We start from the raw sequence: 17,100 nt of genomic DNA on the forward strand, positions 1-17,100 counted from the left end.
AAATTGATTTTTCAAAAAGCAATAAATTGGATAGTAACAGTTGCTCTGAGTCTATACATTCCTTAATTCCTGCAATAATTACAATATTTTGGCGAATTGTAGTGCCCAGTGTGGCCTACATGTGACTCCAGAGCCACAGCATTATGGTTGACTCCTAACTGCCCTCTGGAATGGACGAGCAATTCACTCAGTTCAAGAGCAATTAGTTAACAGCTAAATTAGCTGGAGGAAGGAGCAGTTTCCTATTTTTGAGCACCTGGTGAGCATCAGCATCAAGTAGTGTGGCCTATCACGAATTCTTCTTCTTCATAGGTTGTCTCTCAGGGATCACGGATGATTTGCTTTCACTCCAGTTCAATGGGTTCGGAGGTGGCTGCTGGATCCAATACATGACCTGAAGACCCTGACACATGGGGAAGGCGGTTCTTGAATGGTCGGGCAGATGAGACATTTGGGGGTAAGTGCGCTCTGATGCTTTGACTTGACTTCTACATACTCTCCATAAAGTCTCCAGATGTGTTCAGTGCCTTCTTGAATAAACCTTTGTCATTTTGGTCGATCAGAAATCAGGGACTCTTGTGAGTTGGCAGAATGCGTGATCTCTTCAGGGATGCTTTGAGGTCAGGTACATGAATTGAATGCCCTGTCCTGCGGGAGCTGGTTTTGAGTGATCAATGTTCCAATGCTGGACACGTCAGCTTGAGAGTGATGCTGCTGTTGGATAGCCTTTGTTGCCAATAGATTTGGAGAATCTTGATTCTCCACCGCTGATGGTACTTCTCCAGTGCTTTGAGGCTGCTGCTTCAGTTGTCCGTCTTCGAAGCAATCGGAGCCCAGAAATCACTACTGCTCGGTAAATCATGACCGGAATCTCAAATTTGAGATCCTGGTCCTCAAATACTCTAATTCTCAGTCAGCCAAAGGCTAAACTGTCAGATTGAGGTTAGGTTGAAACTACATATTAAAAGCAATACTCAGTCCAACCTCAGAAAAACAGCTGCAAACACTAAATATTAGCACTTTCCTGTTGGGATCAGCTTGTCAGATTTCAAATTCATAGTCAAGTGTCAATTTCCTTCGCATACAATCTCAACTGGAGGTTGAGATTATCCCAGACTCGTTTCAAACAGGACTCATTCAGTAGTCGGAATGATAAGACTTTCACCCGATTATTCTGGACTGAGTTCACATCCATGTTCTGAGCGTGAAGGGACAACATGTTAATCCAGTGCATTATTTTTATTCCCCCACAACCCTCTCCTCTTTTTCCCCTCAGTTGCACTGTTCTCATCTTTACTGTAAGCTGCAGTTTGGTTTCAGAGATAAAACACCTACCAGCACAAGTTGCTGTCCTGCTTGAAAGAGCCCTTAAGTACTGTGAGACTCTTCAACATGCCAGGGAGGATGGAGGCAGACAACACAACCAAACTTGATCCTGTCCCTAACTAAAATGTTCATGTGCTCTTCCAGTAGCGGTTATTGAGAGAATGTGAAAAGCAAGTACTTTGGGTGATGCTGTCCTCCTTCACTGATAAGGAGTGTTGTGACTAACTTTAGCAACACGGAAAATGCCCTCTCAGAGATCAGCTGATTTTCACAGGCGATAGATCAAACTTCAAAGTGTCCTGCACTGTTCAGCTAATCTCTGAATAAGCTCACTGAAAAATTGTAGTGTAATTTTACAAACAAACCACAAAAGAAATTTCAAGTCACCCTGAGAGCCGTATCTAGGTATGATTTACCATTTACAAAAGCTCAATTCACATCAGTTTAACAGACACTAATATGAACAAACCATTAACAATGACAGATGGGAATGATTGGGTCTATCAAGACAGGCACTCGTGGTTATGAGACATGGCTAATTTTTATCATATTTCACTTTTGTTTTTCGTTCTGTGCTCTCAATTAGTGCAGTTCTAATTTCTGTACTAATTGAATGATGCACCTGTATGTTGGTCAATAACATGCTACCTCTTCTCTCCTTCACAGAATCCCTGCAAGTGCAGGAGGCCACCATTTGGCCCATCGAGTCTGCACCGACCACAATCCCACCCAGGCCCTATTCCCATAACTCCACATATTTACCTCGCTAATCCCCTGACACTAGAGTCAACTTAGTAAAGCCAATCAACCTAACCCGCATACCTTTGGACTGTGGGAGGAAACCGGAGCACCCGGAGGAAATTCACGCAGACACGGGGAGAACATGCAGGCTCCGCACAGACAGTGACCCGAGGCCGGAATCGAAACCGGGTCCCTGGTGCTGTGAGGCAGCAGTACTAACCGCTGTGCCACCGTGCTGCCCTCAGTGCATAGGTTAAAATAAAACCATCTCCTGCCATTCTTAAACTTAACAGGGACTATTCTGATAATGAGATTGGATTGATCTCGGCTTGAAGCAGACTGTTACAGAATTCCACAAACTGGTTTCTCTACCTTTAATGCCTGGTCCCATGAATAAGTAAGAAGTTTAACAACACCAGGTTAAAAGTACATTCTTCAATTTTCGTAGCTCCAGCTTGTGCCTTTGTGAACCAGTACAAAAATCACTTTTTTAAAATGTACAAACTCATTCCAAAATAATTTTAAAAGAGGGGGAGAAAAATCATGTAACCCAAAATGTAATACAGATTATCTGTGGACATCATAACAGAAGGTCAGTTCGCTACCATTTCAAAGCAATCATCATTATCGCTTGGACTCAGAACAATATTTCAGCAATTGTCACCCACTAGATTCATCCTTAACTAGGAGTTTTTGGCTTGAGAATATAGTGACTATATAGGACTATATTGAGCTGTAGTCCTTACTATTTAAAAGAGCCACCACATTTTATGAACAGTGATAAAAATGTTAAAGCAGAATATGTCAACATTCACCAAAAAAGATTCACCGAATGCTATTTGATAATAATGCCCTCAAGATTTTTTTAAAAAATCTCATGGCTGGTTAATATTTTGTGAATAAACATTTTAGCAACATTAACAAAAGAAAAATAAATTTATGAAGTAAAATAATACTGAGGGCTAAAAAAAAACTTCACAAAAACAGAATGAAGCTTTATTCAGAAAACATTTTCCCGATCAACATTTTTCCGTGATTGGGTTAAGTCTTCTCCGGGAGATTGCACTAACTGTCATGTTCAGACTGCTGGATCTTAAAAAAGCTGTGCTGCTTTTGTATTTACCAGATGGGATACCATTAAGCCATTATGCTGAGAAGAATAGCAAAAGAAGATAAAATTCACAGCTAGTATAAAATCACAACTGTGACTTTTCAATCAGGGTCAATAATGACGTTTTTTTTAAAAAGGTGGACAAGTGTTGAAAATTCTGGACGATGATGAGTCCATACTGTGGCTTTTCCCTTTTCTGATGAGAGGGTTGGCTTATGAGGAGAGACTGAGTAGACTGGGGCTATACTCATTGGAATTCAGAAGAATATGGGGGGATCTTATAAAAATGCCCTCATCCAGATCATTTTTATTAATGACCTGGATGAGGGCATAGAAGGATGGGTTAGTAAATTTGCGGATGACACTAAAGTCGGTGGAGTTGTAGAGAGTGCAGAGGGAAGTGGCAGGTTACAGAGGGACATAGATAAGCTGCAGAGCCGGGCTGAGAGGTGGCAAATGGAGTTTAATGCAGAAAAGTGCGAAGTGATTCACTTTGGAAGGAGTAACAGGAATACACAGTACTGGGCTAATGGTAAGATACTTGGTAGTGTGGATGAACAGAGGGATTTGGGTGTCCATGTGCATAGATCCCTGAAAGTTGGCACCCAGGTTGATAGGGTTGTTAAGGCGGCGTACGGTGTGTTAGCTTTTATTGGTAGAGGGATTGAGTTTCGGAGCCAGGAGGTCATGTAGCAACTGTACAAAACTCCGTTGCGGCCGCATTTGGAGTATTGCGTACAGTTCTGGTCGCCGTATTATAGGAAGGATGTGGAAGTGTTGGAAAGGGTGCAGAGGAGATTTACCAGGGTGTTGCCTGGTATGGTGGGAAAATCGTATGAGTAAAGGCTGAGGGATTGAGGTTGTTTTCGTTAGAGAGAAGAAGGTTAAGAGGTGACTTAATAGAGGCATACAAGATGATCAGAGGATTAGATAGGGTGGATAGTGAGAGCCTTTTTCCTCGGATGGTGATGGCTAACACTAGGGGACATAGCTTTAAATTGAGGGGTGATAGATATAGGACAGATGTTAGAGGTAGGTTCTTTACTCAGAGAGTAGTAAGGGTGTGGAATGCCCTGCCTGCAGCAGTAGTGGACTCGTCAACATTAAGAGCATTCAAATGGTTATTGGATAAACATATGGATGACATTGGAATAGTGTAGGTTAGATGGGCTTTAGATTGGTTTCACTGGTCGGCACAACATCGAGGGCCGAAGGGCCTGTACTGCGCTGTAATGTTCTATGATGGCTACAGACCTGCTGTGTTTTTCCACCATTTTCTGTTTTTATTTTCATCTTACCGCATTTACAATTCATCACCTTCGCCAAAACTGGAAGTTATCCCATGTCCCAATCAAATTCGTTCAAAATCAAGAGAATGCCATATCACGCTCTTCAATCATTACTTTTACTTGTTTAAAACTGCATAGAAACATGCTATTAATAAAGAACTTTGATATTGATAATGTCCTCTGGAGCAAAAAAACAAGAATTCAGAAGGGTGCGTCGCCTACTGGGTTTAGTACACTGGCTTGCAGAGGAACTTGGAAAGGAAAGGGGAAAATGTAGCTGTCACAGTTTATGTTGGAACAAATGATATAGCTAAAAACAAGGAGAAGGTCTTGCTGAAAGAGCATCAGGAGTTAGGCTCCAAATTAAAAAGTCGGTCCTCAAGGGTACTCATTTCTCAATTATTGCCCTTGTCATGTGCAAACTGGCATTGGGTTAGACAGACCAAGTGTGGGAAAGAGGAGTTTATTTTCATGGGAAATCGGCACTAATTCTGGAACAGGAAGGAGCTGTAGGATGGCTCCACCTGAACCAGGATGGGATCAATTTTCTGGTGTAAAGGGTAAATAGGGAAGTGGAAAAAGGTTTTAAACTAGCAACTGGGTGGGGGTGGGAAGTGATCTACAAAAAATGTAAGCAGCCTAAACGCAAACAGAACATATTAGGAAAACATAGGAAATAATAAAGTAAAAGTGGGTATTTTTGAATAGAATAGGGTTCTAAAACGATGGTTTAAGTGAATTGAGTAAAAAACAGAATAATGATCGTGGCAGTTTTAACTATTCTGATATTAATTGGACAGAACAGGTCAGTAAAGGAATAAAGTTCCTACAATCTTGCAGGACTCTTTACTAACTCAATATGAAAAATGCCCTACAAGGGCAGATCTTATTTCATAATGAGAATGAACCAGAACAGATAAGAGAAGTAAAAGTAGGAGATTATCCGGGCAATAATGACCATAACAAAATATGTTTTAAGATGATGATAGAGAGGACATAATAGTATGACTAAAATCAAGTGGGACTCCATGGATTAATAAAGGCATAAGGGATCATTTGATGATTAAGAAAGAGGTATGCATTAAGATAGCAGGGACTGCATGATAAGGGAAAGTACAAAGTAGTTAGGAGACATGTTGTGAAAATAATTAGGAAAGATAAAGAGGAACAATGAAATCAAATTATTAAAGAACATAAAACAAAACATTAAAATAGTTTACTGGTACATCAATGAAAACAGGGAGGCTGCGATGAGATTAGGAACATTGAGGGATAAACAGGTTAACAAAAATAACAATAGAGAGATGGCAAAAATATTAAACAATTATTTTACTTCATTATTTACCAGGAAGATAAAATAGGTAGTAGCCATGACATTGAATGACGAGATAAATAATGAGATATGTGCATTTGAAATAAAGGGAGTGTAATAAATAACCTAAATAGGATAAAGCTTCAAATTCAATGGATTGTATGCACATATTTTAAAAGCATCTAATGAAGAGATAGCAGAGGCATTACAACTCATTTTAATAATTTGATAGATAAAGCTGCTGTGCTCGAAGATTGGTGGACAGCGAATGCAATTCCTTAATTTAAAAAGGGAGACAGAACATGTCCAGGGAATTATAGACCACTCAGGTTAACACCAGTGGTTGGAAAAATAAAATCATTTTATTAAAGGAGCGACTAGAAGAACATCTAGAAATTAGAATAGTCAACGTGAATTTTAAAATGAAAAACCTTGACTGACTAATCTTAAAGAGCTTTATGAAGAGGTTTTGATTTGATATTATTGTCACATGTATTGGTATACAGTGAAAAATATTGGTTTTTGTGCGCAATACAGACAAAGCATACCGTTCATAGAGAAGGAAAGGAGAGAATGCAGAATGTAGTGTTACAGTCATAGCTAGGGTGTTGAGAAAGATGAACTTAATATGAGGTAGGTCCATTCAAAAGTCTGATGGCACCAGGGAAGAAGCTGTGCTTGAGTCGGTTGGTAGGTGACCTCAGACTTTTGTATCTTTTTCCCCCGACGGAAGAAGGTGGAAGAGAGTATGTCCGGGGTGCGTGGGGTCCTGAATTATGCTGGCTGTTTTTCCGAGGCCGTGGGAAGTGTAGACAGTGTCAATGGGTGGAAGGCTGGTTTGAGTAATGGACTGGGCTTCATTCACGACCCTTTGTAATTTATTGCGGTCTTGGGCAGAGCAGGAGCCATACCAAGCTGTGATACAAACAGAAAGAATGCTTTCTATGGTGCATCTGTAAAAATTGGAGAGAGTCGTAGTGGACATACTAAATTTCCTTCGTCTTTTGAGGAAGTAGAGGCATTGGTGGGGTTTCTTAACTATAGCGTTGGCATGGGGGGACCAGAATAGGTTGTTGGTGATCTGGACACCTAAAAACTTGAAGTTCTCAACCATTTCTTCTTCATCCCCATTGATGTAGACAGGGGCATGTCCTCCACTATGCTTCCTGAAGTCGATGACTCTCTCCTTCATTTTGTTGACATTGAGGAAGAGATTATTGTCATCACACCAGTTCACCAGATTTTCTATCTCTTTCCTGTACTCTGTCTCGTTATTGTTTGAGGTCCGACCCACTACGGTGGTGTCATCAGCAAACTTGAACAGAGTTAGAGGGGAATTTGGCTACACAGTGATAGGTATACAAGGAGTATAGTAAAGGGCTGAGGACACAGCCTTGTGAGGCACCGGTGTGGAGGATGATCGTGGAGGTGTTGTTGCCTGGTCTGTGGGTTAGGAAGTTCAGGATTCAGAGGGAGAAGTCGAGCCCCAGGCCACAGGATTGGGAGATGGTGCTGAAGGCTGAGTTATAGTCGATAAATGTGAATCTGACATAGATATCTTTGTTATCTAGGTGTTCCAGGGTTGAGTACAGGGCCAGCAAGAGGGCGTCTGCTGTGGACCTGTTGCGGCAGTAGGTGAACTGTAGTGGATCCAGGCAACTTGGATTGGACATTTGCCAGGAGTAAGCTAGGGAGGAGGGCCTTGGGACCAGGTAATAGAGAGTGTTGATAATGAAGCAGGAAATGTAATTTATCTGGATTTTCAAAAAGCCTTCAATAAGGTGCCCCATAACAGATTAATGAAGTCAGAGAAAGTGGAATAAGGGACAAGTGGTAGAATAGATTGCTAGCTGATTTCAAGGCAGAAAGCAGAGAGTGGGAAAAAAGGATTTAAAGTTTATTTGTGTCACAAGTAGGCTTACATTAACAAAGAAGTTACTGTGAAAATCCCCTAGGCATGACACTCCAGCATAAGTTTGGGTAGACTGAGGGAGAATTTGGCATGGCCAATGCACCTAACCAGACTGAAGGAAGAAACCCATGCAGTCACAGGGAGAACGTGCAGTCTCCACACAGACAGTGACCCAAGCCAGGAATCGAAGCCGGGTCCCTGTCACTGTGACGCTAACCACTGTGCACCAGATGAGGGATTGGTGGTGTGGAATCGAACATGAGATGGATTGCAACAAATCAGAGGACATTAATAAACTTGCAGAATGGACAAATAATTTACAAATAAAGTTGAGCTCATTCTGAGATGATACATTTTTGGAGGAGGAATAGGAAGATAACCGATTACGTGGAAGGTGCAAGTCTGGGTAGGGTAGAGGAACAAAAGGATCTCGGGCTACAAATACATCAATCAGTAAAAGTTGTTCCACTGGTTAGCAAGGCCATAAAAAGAGCAAGCCAAGCATAGACTTTATTTCTAGGGGATGGATTTGAAAAGTAGGGAAGTGATGCTAAACCTGTATTGAACCCTGGTTTAAAAGTGTACTGCATGCAGTCCAGGTCGCCATATTATAAAACTGATATGAAGGCATTGTCAGAATGCAGAGAAGATTTATAAGGTCGATCGATACAAGAAATGGATAAGTATTCATGTCAGGAAAGCACTGAAAGGCTGGTCTCTTTCTCCTTAAAGAACAGGCTGACTGGTGGTCTTTAAAATTACAAAGGATTTTGATACAATGGATACAGAGAGAATATTTTCTGTTGTGGGGAAGAGCATTACTGGAGACCACAGGGAGGGGTTGAAATGAACAGCATTGCTGCACTTAAGGAGAAGCTAGAAAAGCATTTGAGGGAGATGGAAATAGATGGTTACAGTGGAAGATTTTTAAAATTCATTTGCGGGACTTGGGCGTAGCTGGCTGGCCAGCATTTATTGCCCATCCCTAGTTGCCCGAGGGCATTTGAGAGTCAACCACATTGCTGTGGCTCTGCAGTCACATGTAGTCCAGACTGGGTATAGACGGCAGATTTCCTTCCCTAGAAGACATTAGTGAACCAGATGGGTTTTTCCAACAAATTGACAAATGGTCAAGAGTAGATTCTTAATTCCAGATGTTTTTTTTATTGAATTCAAACTTTGCCATCTGCCATGGTGTGATTCAAACTCAGGTCTCCAGAACATTAGCTGAGTTTCTGGATTAATAGTCTAGTGATAATACAACTAGGCCATCACCGCCCTTTTAGACGGGGAAAGAAGGAGAAGAAAAAAGGCTCGAGTGCAACATAAAGACTAATGTATACTGATTGGGCCAAATGGTCTGTTTTCATGCTGCATATCCTCTGTCATTTCAATCTAATAGTACATTTGAAACAATTTGCAGCATATCATTCACTTACATTCCTTTGCAGAATGTCATTTCGCAATAGCTAATCAATTGATGGATGCATAATTGAAAGCAATTTTTACACGAAGGTCGCTAAAGACAAGCTGCCATAAAACAACCCTTTTATTACATGCAATGACAATGATAAATCTGAAAAGCTGTCCTTCCAGAAAATAATTAGTACGGACACACAGGTACTTCATAGGAAGTAATGGTACTGTACATGAAAACCAGATCATCACAAGTTAACTTGGAAACCAGAATATTTACAAAGAAAGACTGAATTTATTTAAGTATGGTCACTGTTACATTATAGGAAACACAGCAGCCAATCTCCACTTTCTCTTCCTCGTCTTTGAAAATCATAGAATCCCTATAGTGCAGAAGGAGGCCATTCGGCCCATCGAGTCGGCACTGACCACAATCCCACCCAGGCCCCATGCCCGTAACCCCTCAATTTAGCGTGGCCAATCAACCTAACCCGCACATCTTTGGACTTTGGGAGGAAACCGGAGCACATGGAGGAAACCCACGCAGACACGGGGAGACTGGGCAAACTCCACACAGTCACCCGAGGCTGGAACTGAACCCAGGTCCCTGACGCTGAGAGGCAGCAATGCTAACCACTGTGCCACCGTGTCGCCATGGGATCTTTCAAATCCATCGAAAGGACAGACAGGGCCTCAGTTTAAGGCAACACCTCCAGTGGAGCAGCACTGCACTCCCTCATAAGCACAAACTGACTCTCCAGTGCAGTAAGTTTCTAAAGCGGGATTTAAATCCACAAGCTGAGAGTACTAAAATTTAGCCACAGCCGACATGTAATTTCCAATCCAAATGTCACACCACCAGGAAAGCTACAGGGAGAAAAATGTCATATGTATTTCACTGTTCCTTGCAAAAGTATCGAATGTTATACTGCTGAAGTGATCAGAGTCCATTATTTATCTACATGGAGATAGGAACCGATTGTCACAACCAGCAGGAAATTAACACAGTTCACATGTTATCGTTCAATTATTGTTTCCTCCGGGTGTTCCGGTTTCCTCCCACAGTCCGAAAGACGTGCTGGTTAGGTGCACTGGCCGTGCTAAATTCTCCCTCAGTGTACCCGAACAGGCACCGGAGTGTGGCGACTAGAGGATTTTCACAGTAACTTCATTTCACTGCAGTGTTTGGACCAAACTGATGGTTTATAAGGTCTGTTGCATGGCTGTGTAACATGGACGACTAACAGCTATCAAGAAAAGCTCAACAATTTTCATCTTCATTTTTATGGACAAAATCACAAATGCAGCAGTCCTCTCAAAGGAGGCAAAGCTCCCAAAGTTTGTCAGCACTCATCAAACAGAAGCAGATTCATTGACTTGAGTAGGTCAGCATATCCAAGGACTTTCTGGTGACAGTATCGTGGCAACTGATGCCAACATCAGTAACAACAAACCACAACAGCACCTGCGGCGGAAAGTTCCTCTCAAGGATTGGCAGCCCCTTCAGCCATCAGCAAAGGTGCGTCATATGAAGACACCCCATCTGAAATGGATTTGTTTACTGCATGTCTATCATCTTCTGTAGATGATGGACATACATCTAAATTTTTTAACTTTTTCAATTGCTCACAGGCCAGTATACTTTAACCTTTGAGAAGAAGCTTTTTGTTAAAAGTTACACACTTGCACTGTGGGAATAAACGTGATGTGGAGTTGCCGGCGTTGGACTGGGGTAAACACAGTAAGAAGTTTAACAAAACCAGGTTAAAGTCCAACAGGTTTATTTGGTAGCAAAAGCCACACAAGCTTTCGGAGCCTTAAGCCCCTTCAGCCACCTGAAGAAGGGGCATAAGGCTCCGAAAGCTTGTGTGGCTTTTGCTACCAAATAAACCTGTTGGACTTTAACCTGGTGTTGTTAAACTTCTTACGGAATAAACGTGAACAGGTTTACCACAAGTGAAATATTCCACCTTTCCTGCATTTTTAAGTTAAAGTGAGTGCAGAGATGGGGAAACTACTGCGTGGGTGAGAATGAACTGTTGAAAATTAAGCTCAAAGGGAGCTTATATTGCAAAAACCAAAATATGTAACAAGGGACACATTTAGTCATCAGTCTCGAACATCCTTTCTGCTCAACAGTGACTTCTAGTGGCAACACAAGTTTGGTATCAAAGTGAGCACATTCTCAGTAAAATGGAAACCTACAACCTAAACATTTTCAGTCTTCATTAAGCAAAGCGATGGACCTTGTTGCTCTCCTCGACATTCAAGGTGGTTAGGATTTAAAAACTCCTGTCTAGATGTGTAGAGTCCTTTAACCCTACTATTAAGAGCCATGAACAACAGAATAGCATGTTAAAAGGACATTAAAGGTTACCTTCCATTTTGTGCTTACTTCAAAGTTCCATGTTCATAGGCAGTGTAAGTTTTAAACCAGGAGAACATAATTCAGAATTTAACCTTCCTCCAACAAAAAAAAAGTCTTCAATAGCACAGATAGACAATTTAATTTCAGTCATGGCTCAGTTGGTAGCCCTCTTGCCTCAGAGTCGTAAGATTCCTTGTTCAAGTTCCACTCAAAAGCTTGAGCAACAAAAGTTAAGGCCGACATTCCACGTAGTAGTGAGGGAGTGCTGCAATGTCAGAAGTGAAGTCTTTCAAATGACATGTTAAACCGAGGTCCTATTTGCCCTATTCAGGTGGATATAAAAGATCCTTTGACACTACTTTGAAGAGGAGTAGCAAGTACTGGCAGTGTCCCGGCCAAAATGTATCCCTCAGTCAACGTCATAAAACACATTATCTGGTCCTTTTTTACATTGTTACTTGTTTGGAGTTAGCTCTGCAGAAATTTTCCAACAATCAACACTGACAACCCTTCAACAAGTACTTCATTGGCTTTAAAGCACCTTAAGATGTCCAGTCACAGAAAATGCTGGAAAATCTCAGCAGGTCTGACAGCACCTGTAGAGAGCCAACATTGAGTCTGGATGACCCCTCTCTCCACAGATGCTGTCAGACCAGCTGGGATTTTCTAGCATTTTCTGTTTTTGCTTCAGATTCCAGCATCCACAGTATTTTGCTTTTGTCATATATTGAGATATCCAGTGGTTGCAAAAGGTGCTAAACAAATGTAAGTTTTTTTTCCATTAGCCAGGGAGAGCATTTATATATGAAGAAAAGAATCAGGGGTTGTTAATAACTGTGACATTGATCTGGGCTCTGTTAAATGTAGTTGATGCTCAGTGCAAATATGTCAGCATACTACGGAAACAATCCTGTTCTGGAGCCTAACTTCAAACCTCCAGACCCTATTCATCACAAATGTCTTTAATTTTAATATTTTATTCCTGTGAGCTACATTGTAAGGCAATATTTTTATTTTTATAGACCAGATCAGATGAAGGATGTCAATAAACCTTTTGGTCCTTACAACAAAAACAGGAGCCCTCTTGGCTATTTTCTGGTGCCATCCCACAACACAGCCAGATATATCGAATTCAGTTTCACAACTTGCCATGGCAGGATTTGAAGCCTCTGGATCTAGGCTGCTAGTACCAGAACTATTAGACTAACATAGTAAATGGATTATTGCCAACTAAATATCAAACGTTTAACAGCTTCATGGCAAGGGGAAGCAGTGGTGTAGTGGTACTGTCACTGAGCTAGTAATCCAGAGACCAGGGTAATGCTCTGGGGACTCAGGTTTAGATCTCACCATGATAGATGGTGACATTTGAATTCAATTTTAAAAATCTGGAACTAATAGTCTGATGACGAACCGCCGAGTGTTGTAAAAACCCACCTGGTTCACTATTGTCCTTTAGGGAAGGAAATCTGTCATTCCTACCTGGTCTGGCCTACATGTGACTCCAGAGCCACAGCAACTTAGTTGACTCTCAAATGTCCTCAGGGATGGGCAACTATACACTGTAACCTTTACAGTTGCACCATAGAAAGCATTCATTCTGGTTGTATCACAGCTTGGTATGGGCTCCTGCTCTGCCCAAGACCACAAGGAACTACAAAAGGTCGTGGATGTAGCCCAATCCATCACACAAACCAGCCTCCCATCCATTGACTCCGTCTATACTTCCCACTGCCTCGGCAAAGCAGCCAGCATAATTAAGGACCCCACACACCCCGGACATTTTCTCTTTCACCTTCTTCCTTTGGGAAAAAGATATAAAAGTCTGAGGTCACGTACCAACTGACTCAAGAACAGCTTCTTCCCTGCTGCTTTCAGACTTTTGAATGGGCTTACCTTGCATTAAGTTGATCTTTCTCTACACTCTAGCTGTGACTATAACACTACATTCTGCACTCTTGTTTCCTTCTCTATGAACGGTATGTTTTGTCTGTATAGCGCGCAAGAAACAATACTTTTCACTGTATGTTAATACATGTGACAATAATAAATCAAATCAATAATGCTGGCTCCAGTGACACCCATGAATGAACATAAAAACAATTAAGGCAAGTGAGTTATTGCTGAAGTTAGCATTTTCCTTTTCTGCAAAATTGTGGTGTATAGTCAGCAAACCACACAACATATGTAAGCATAAAACTTTGCAGGATCACACGAGCCCAAATCACTTGAACTTAAATTTTATCAACTGCTTTAGATTCGCACAAACTGTTAGTATTTATGTTTCTTGTGACTAATACATAAGAACAAGAAGCAAGAGTACCAGTACTCCTCTCTTTCATTTGCCCCTCTTTAACAGTGAAGAACATAGAACAGTACAGCACAGAACAGGCCCTTCGGCCCACGATGTTTATCTGAAACCAAGATCAAGCTATCCCACTCCCTATCATCCTGGTGTGCTCCATGTGCCTATCCAATAACCGCTTAAATGTTCCTAAAGTGTCTGACTCCACTATCACTGCAGGCAGTCCATTCCACACCCCAACCACACTCTGCGTAAAGAACCTACCTCTGATATCCTTCCTATATCTCCCACCATGAACCCTATAGTTATGCCTACGTCTGCCTTTTTCCTCAACTGAGGTTGTGCACTTAACCAAGTCCAGCATTCTCAGGCCCACACCCCTTCCCTTCTCTCCCAGAACATAGAAACATAGAAGATAAGAGCAGGAGGAGGCCATTTGGCCCTTCGAGCCTGCTCCGCCATTTATTAAGACTGTGGCTGATCATCCAACTCAATAGCCTAATCCTGCTTTCTCCCCATAACCTTTGATCCCATTCACCCCAAATGCTATATCCAGCTGCCTCTTGAATACATTCAATGTTTTGGCATCAACTACTTCTTGTGGTAATAAATTTCACAGGCTCATCACTCTTTGGGTGAAGAAATGTCTCTGTCCTCACTTTTCACCCCACAAGCCTCCACAATTAAAGGATCATCCTCTGCCATTCCTGTCAACTCCAGCATGATGCCACCACGAAACACATCCTCTTCTCACGCCCCTCCCCACCCATCAGCATTCCGCAGAGACCACTCCCTTCGTGACACCATGGTCCGCTCCTCTAATCACCCCCAATCCTTCCTCCCTTTCCCACGCAATCGCAGGAAGTGTAACACCTTCTCGCTCCTCATTGTCCCAAGACCCAAACATTCCTTTCAGGTCATGCAGCATTCCACTTGCACTTTCTTCAATTTGGTCTCCTGTATTTGCTGCTCCCAATGCGGTCTCGTCCACATTGGGGAGATTAAATGTAGACTGGGTGATCATTTTGCAGAACACTTTGTTCACTCTGACCCCTAACCTTCTCGTCACTTGCCATTTCAACTCACCATCTCGCTCTCATGCCCACATATCTGCCCTTGGCCTACTGCAACATTCCAGTGAAATTCAACACAAACTGGAGGAACAACAGACCTTCCAATTAGGTATGCCACAGCCTTCTGGATTCAACATTTGAGTTCAACAACTGTAGACTGTGAACTTTCTCCTCCATCGTCACCCACTTATTCTTTAGTTTTGTTTTCACTGAGCACTGACATTTGCTCTCCAATCAACCCATTCTGCTATCTTACCTTTACACCACTATTAGCACCGTTAATCCATAATGCTACCACATGTCTTGTGTCCATGACAAATTTGTAAATCTCTCCTGAGTTCTGATCTACCCCTGACCTTCTATTCTGTTCCAAATACTCCAACCTCTCCAACTAGATAATCCATCACATTTTTACCCCTCTTCGGCTCTGAAGAATAATCACACAGACTTGAAATATTAACTCTGTTTCTCGCTCCACAGATGCTGCCAGATCCACTGCATTTATCCAGCATTTTCTGTTTTTATTTCAGATTTCCAGCATCCACAGTATACATTTAGATACTGTCCCATGGGTGTCATTTTCCCCACAATATCTTGCTAGAGTGGCCATCTATCACATGCATGAATTCAAGTGAGCACAGCTGGACTAACTGACCACAAACAATGATTGGGTTGGATCCTATCCCCACATACATGCACTTTCCAGTGAGGCTACTGATCAGTGATCTAAAGCTGGAACCTTTGCTAACCCAGTCACAACCATCTGGCCAGGACTAGAAAACTAATCCCAAATTAGCAATCAAGACTTGTTACTCCCTCTAAATATTGCTCAGTACCACATTTGGCAATACATTTATCTGCTGAAGCCCACTTTATTATAGCTAAGCAACTTCAGCATGTTCTCATTAATACTGAACAAAGAAACTTCTGGAGAGAGATTATTGTTCAAAAAGAGTGTAGATATTAAAGGCACGTAACCAGCTGATCCATCCCATGCAGCCATGCGACAATCAAGCAATATGACTTTTAAATGATCCCCACCCAACATCAGCCATTTAATACCCTGGAAGAGACATAAAAAAAACACTAACGCTCTGACCGTAGGTGTGAGCAAGAATTAACTCCAAGACAGATTGTCTGACATCCCATACGGTGTACACAGTACATGTGGACTCTTTCAGGAATTTTCCCAACTCTCTTTTGAACATTTGCAGCAAGTCTGCAGCCTCTACATGACCTGGAAAATTGTTCTAAAGGTCAATGACCCTCTGTAAAGAGGAAATCCTTTTGACATCTAACCTATAGTTTTTTATATGCTTACTAAGTAAATATGCCTCACATTATGCACAGAAGACAATGTACCAAAGCTTTACTGCCCACTGTCTGAATCCAAGGAACATTCAAACCACTAGGGCAATCACCCAATATTTTTGAGATCACTCTCCTGGCCAAATATATGTAAAAGCAAAATACTGCAGATGCTGGAAATCTGAAATAAAAACAGAAAATGCTGGTTAAATTCAGCAGGTCTGGCAGCAGATCTGTAGATGGATCCTTTATCTCCAAAACATTTTCTCCCTTTCTCTCCACAGATGCTGATAGGCCAAAAGTATGTGGTGCTCAGCATTGTGTAAAGGAAATGTCACAAAGTAGACACATTCTTTTCTTTCAAAGATCTGCTTACCGGCATCAAGTCTCCAAAAGGGTCTTGGATATATAATTGAAAAAAATGGGAAGAGTTGCAAGGCTATGGGGATTGCTCTTCCAAAGAGCTGGCACATTCATGATGGGCTGACTGGCCACCTTCTGCGCTGTATGATTTTCTTTCTCCCACCTTTAGACACAGTCAGTAGGACTAAAGAAAGAAGTTTGTGAAGTCAGTCAGTTGGAGTGGTCCTTCCAATTCTCAAGTACATGAAATTTGTAGGGTTTCACAGAAACATCATGTTCATCATACCATGGTACTTCAGTAAAAAGGGCATTTGCGGCCACATGGAACCTTTAAGAAAGTTAAAATTAACACCTTGATCTCTGCTATGTAGCATTCTACCACCAAAATATTTTATAATAATATATACAAGATCCCTATTCACCTGAAGAATGATATCACTGTAAACAACTTTGAGCAGCCTATTCAAAATGATTCATATGCTGGTAATTCAATCAACCAAGTCCTGCATTGTTAAATCTTTTTATATCCTTTGGCCTGGCTTATACAATATTGAAAATTTTATAGGAGAACCTCAT

The 17,100-nt window shown here is 41.6% G+C and overlaps 1 protein-coding gene across 3 annotated transcripts in view; it reads right to left on the reverse strand.

Moving 5' to 3' along the window:
• Positions 1-17,100, reverse strand: part of LOC144511804 (AMP deaminase 2-like) — a 128,940-nt gene that overhangs the window by 93,423 nt on the left and 18,417 nt on the right. The window contains exon 1 of one of the 3 annotated variants that reach the window (XM_078242145.1): positions 11,485-11,594. The exons of the other annotated variants lie outside the window; for them this stretch is intronic. Within the exon in view, the coding sequence (XP_078098271.1) occupies positions 11,485-11,491 (7 nt within the window). The 5' untranslated portion in view covers positions 11,492-11,594. Of the gene's footprint in view, positions 1-11,484; positions 11,595-17,100 lie in introns of those variants that run through there. 3 annotated transcript variants of the gene reach the window in all.

Source organism: Mustelus asterias, chromosome 25 (genome assembly GCF_964213995.1).
Source record: "Mustelus asterias chromosome 25, sMusAst1.hap1.1, whole genome shotgun sequence".
Classification (NCBI taxonomy): domain Eukaryota; kingdom Metazoa; phylum Chordata; class Chondrichthyes; order Carcharhiniformes; family Triakidae; genus Mustelus; species Mustelus asterias.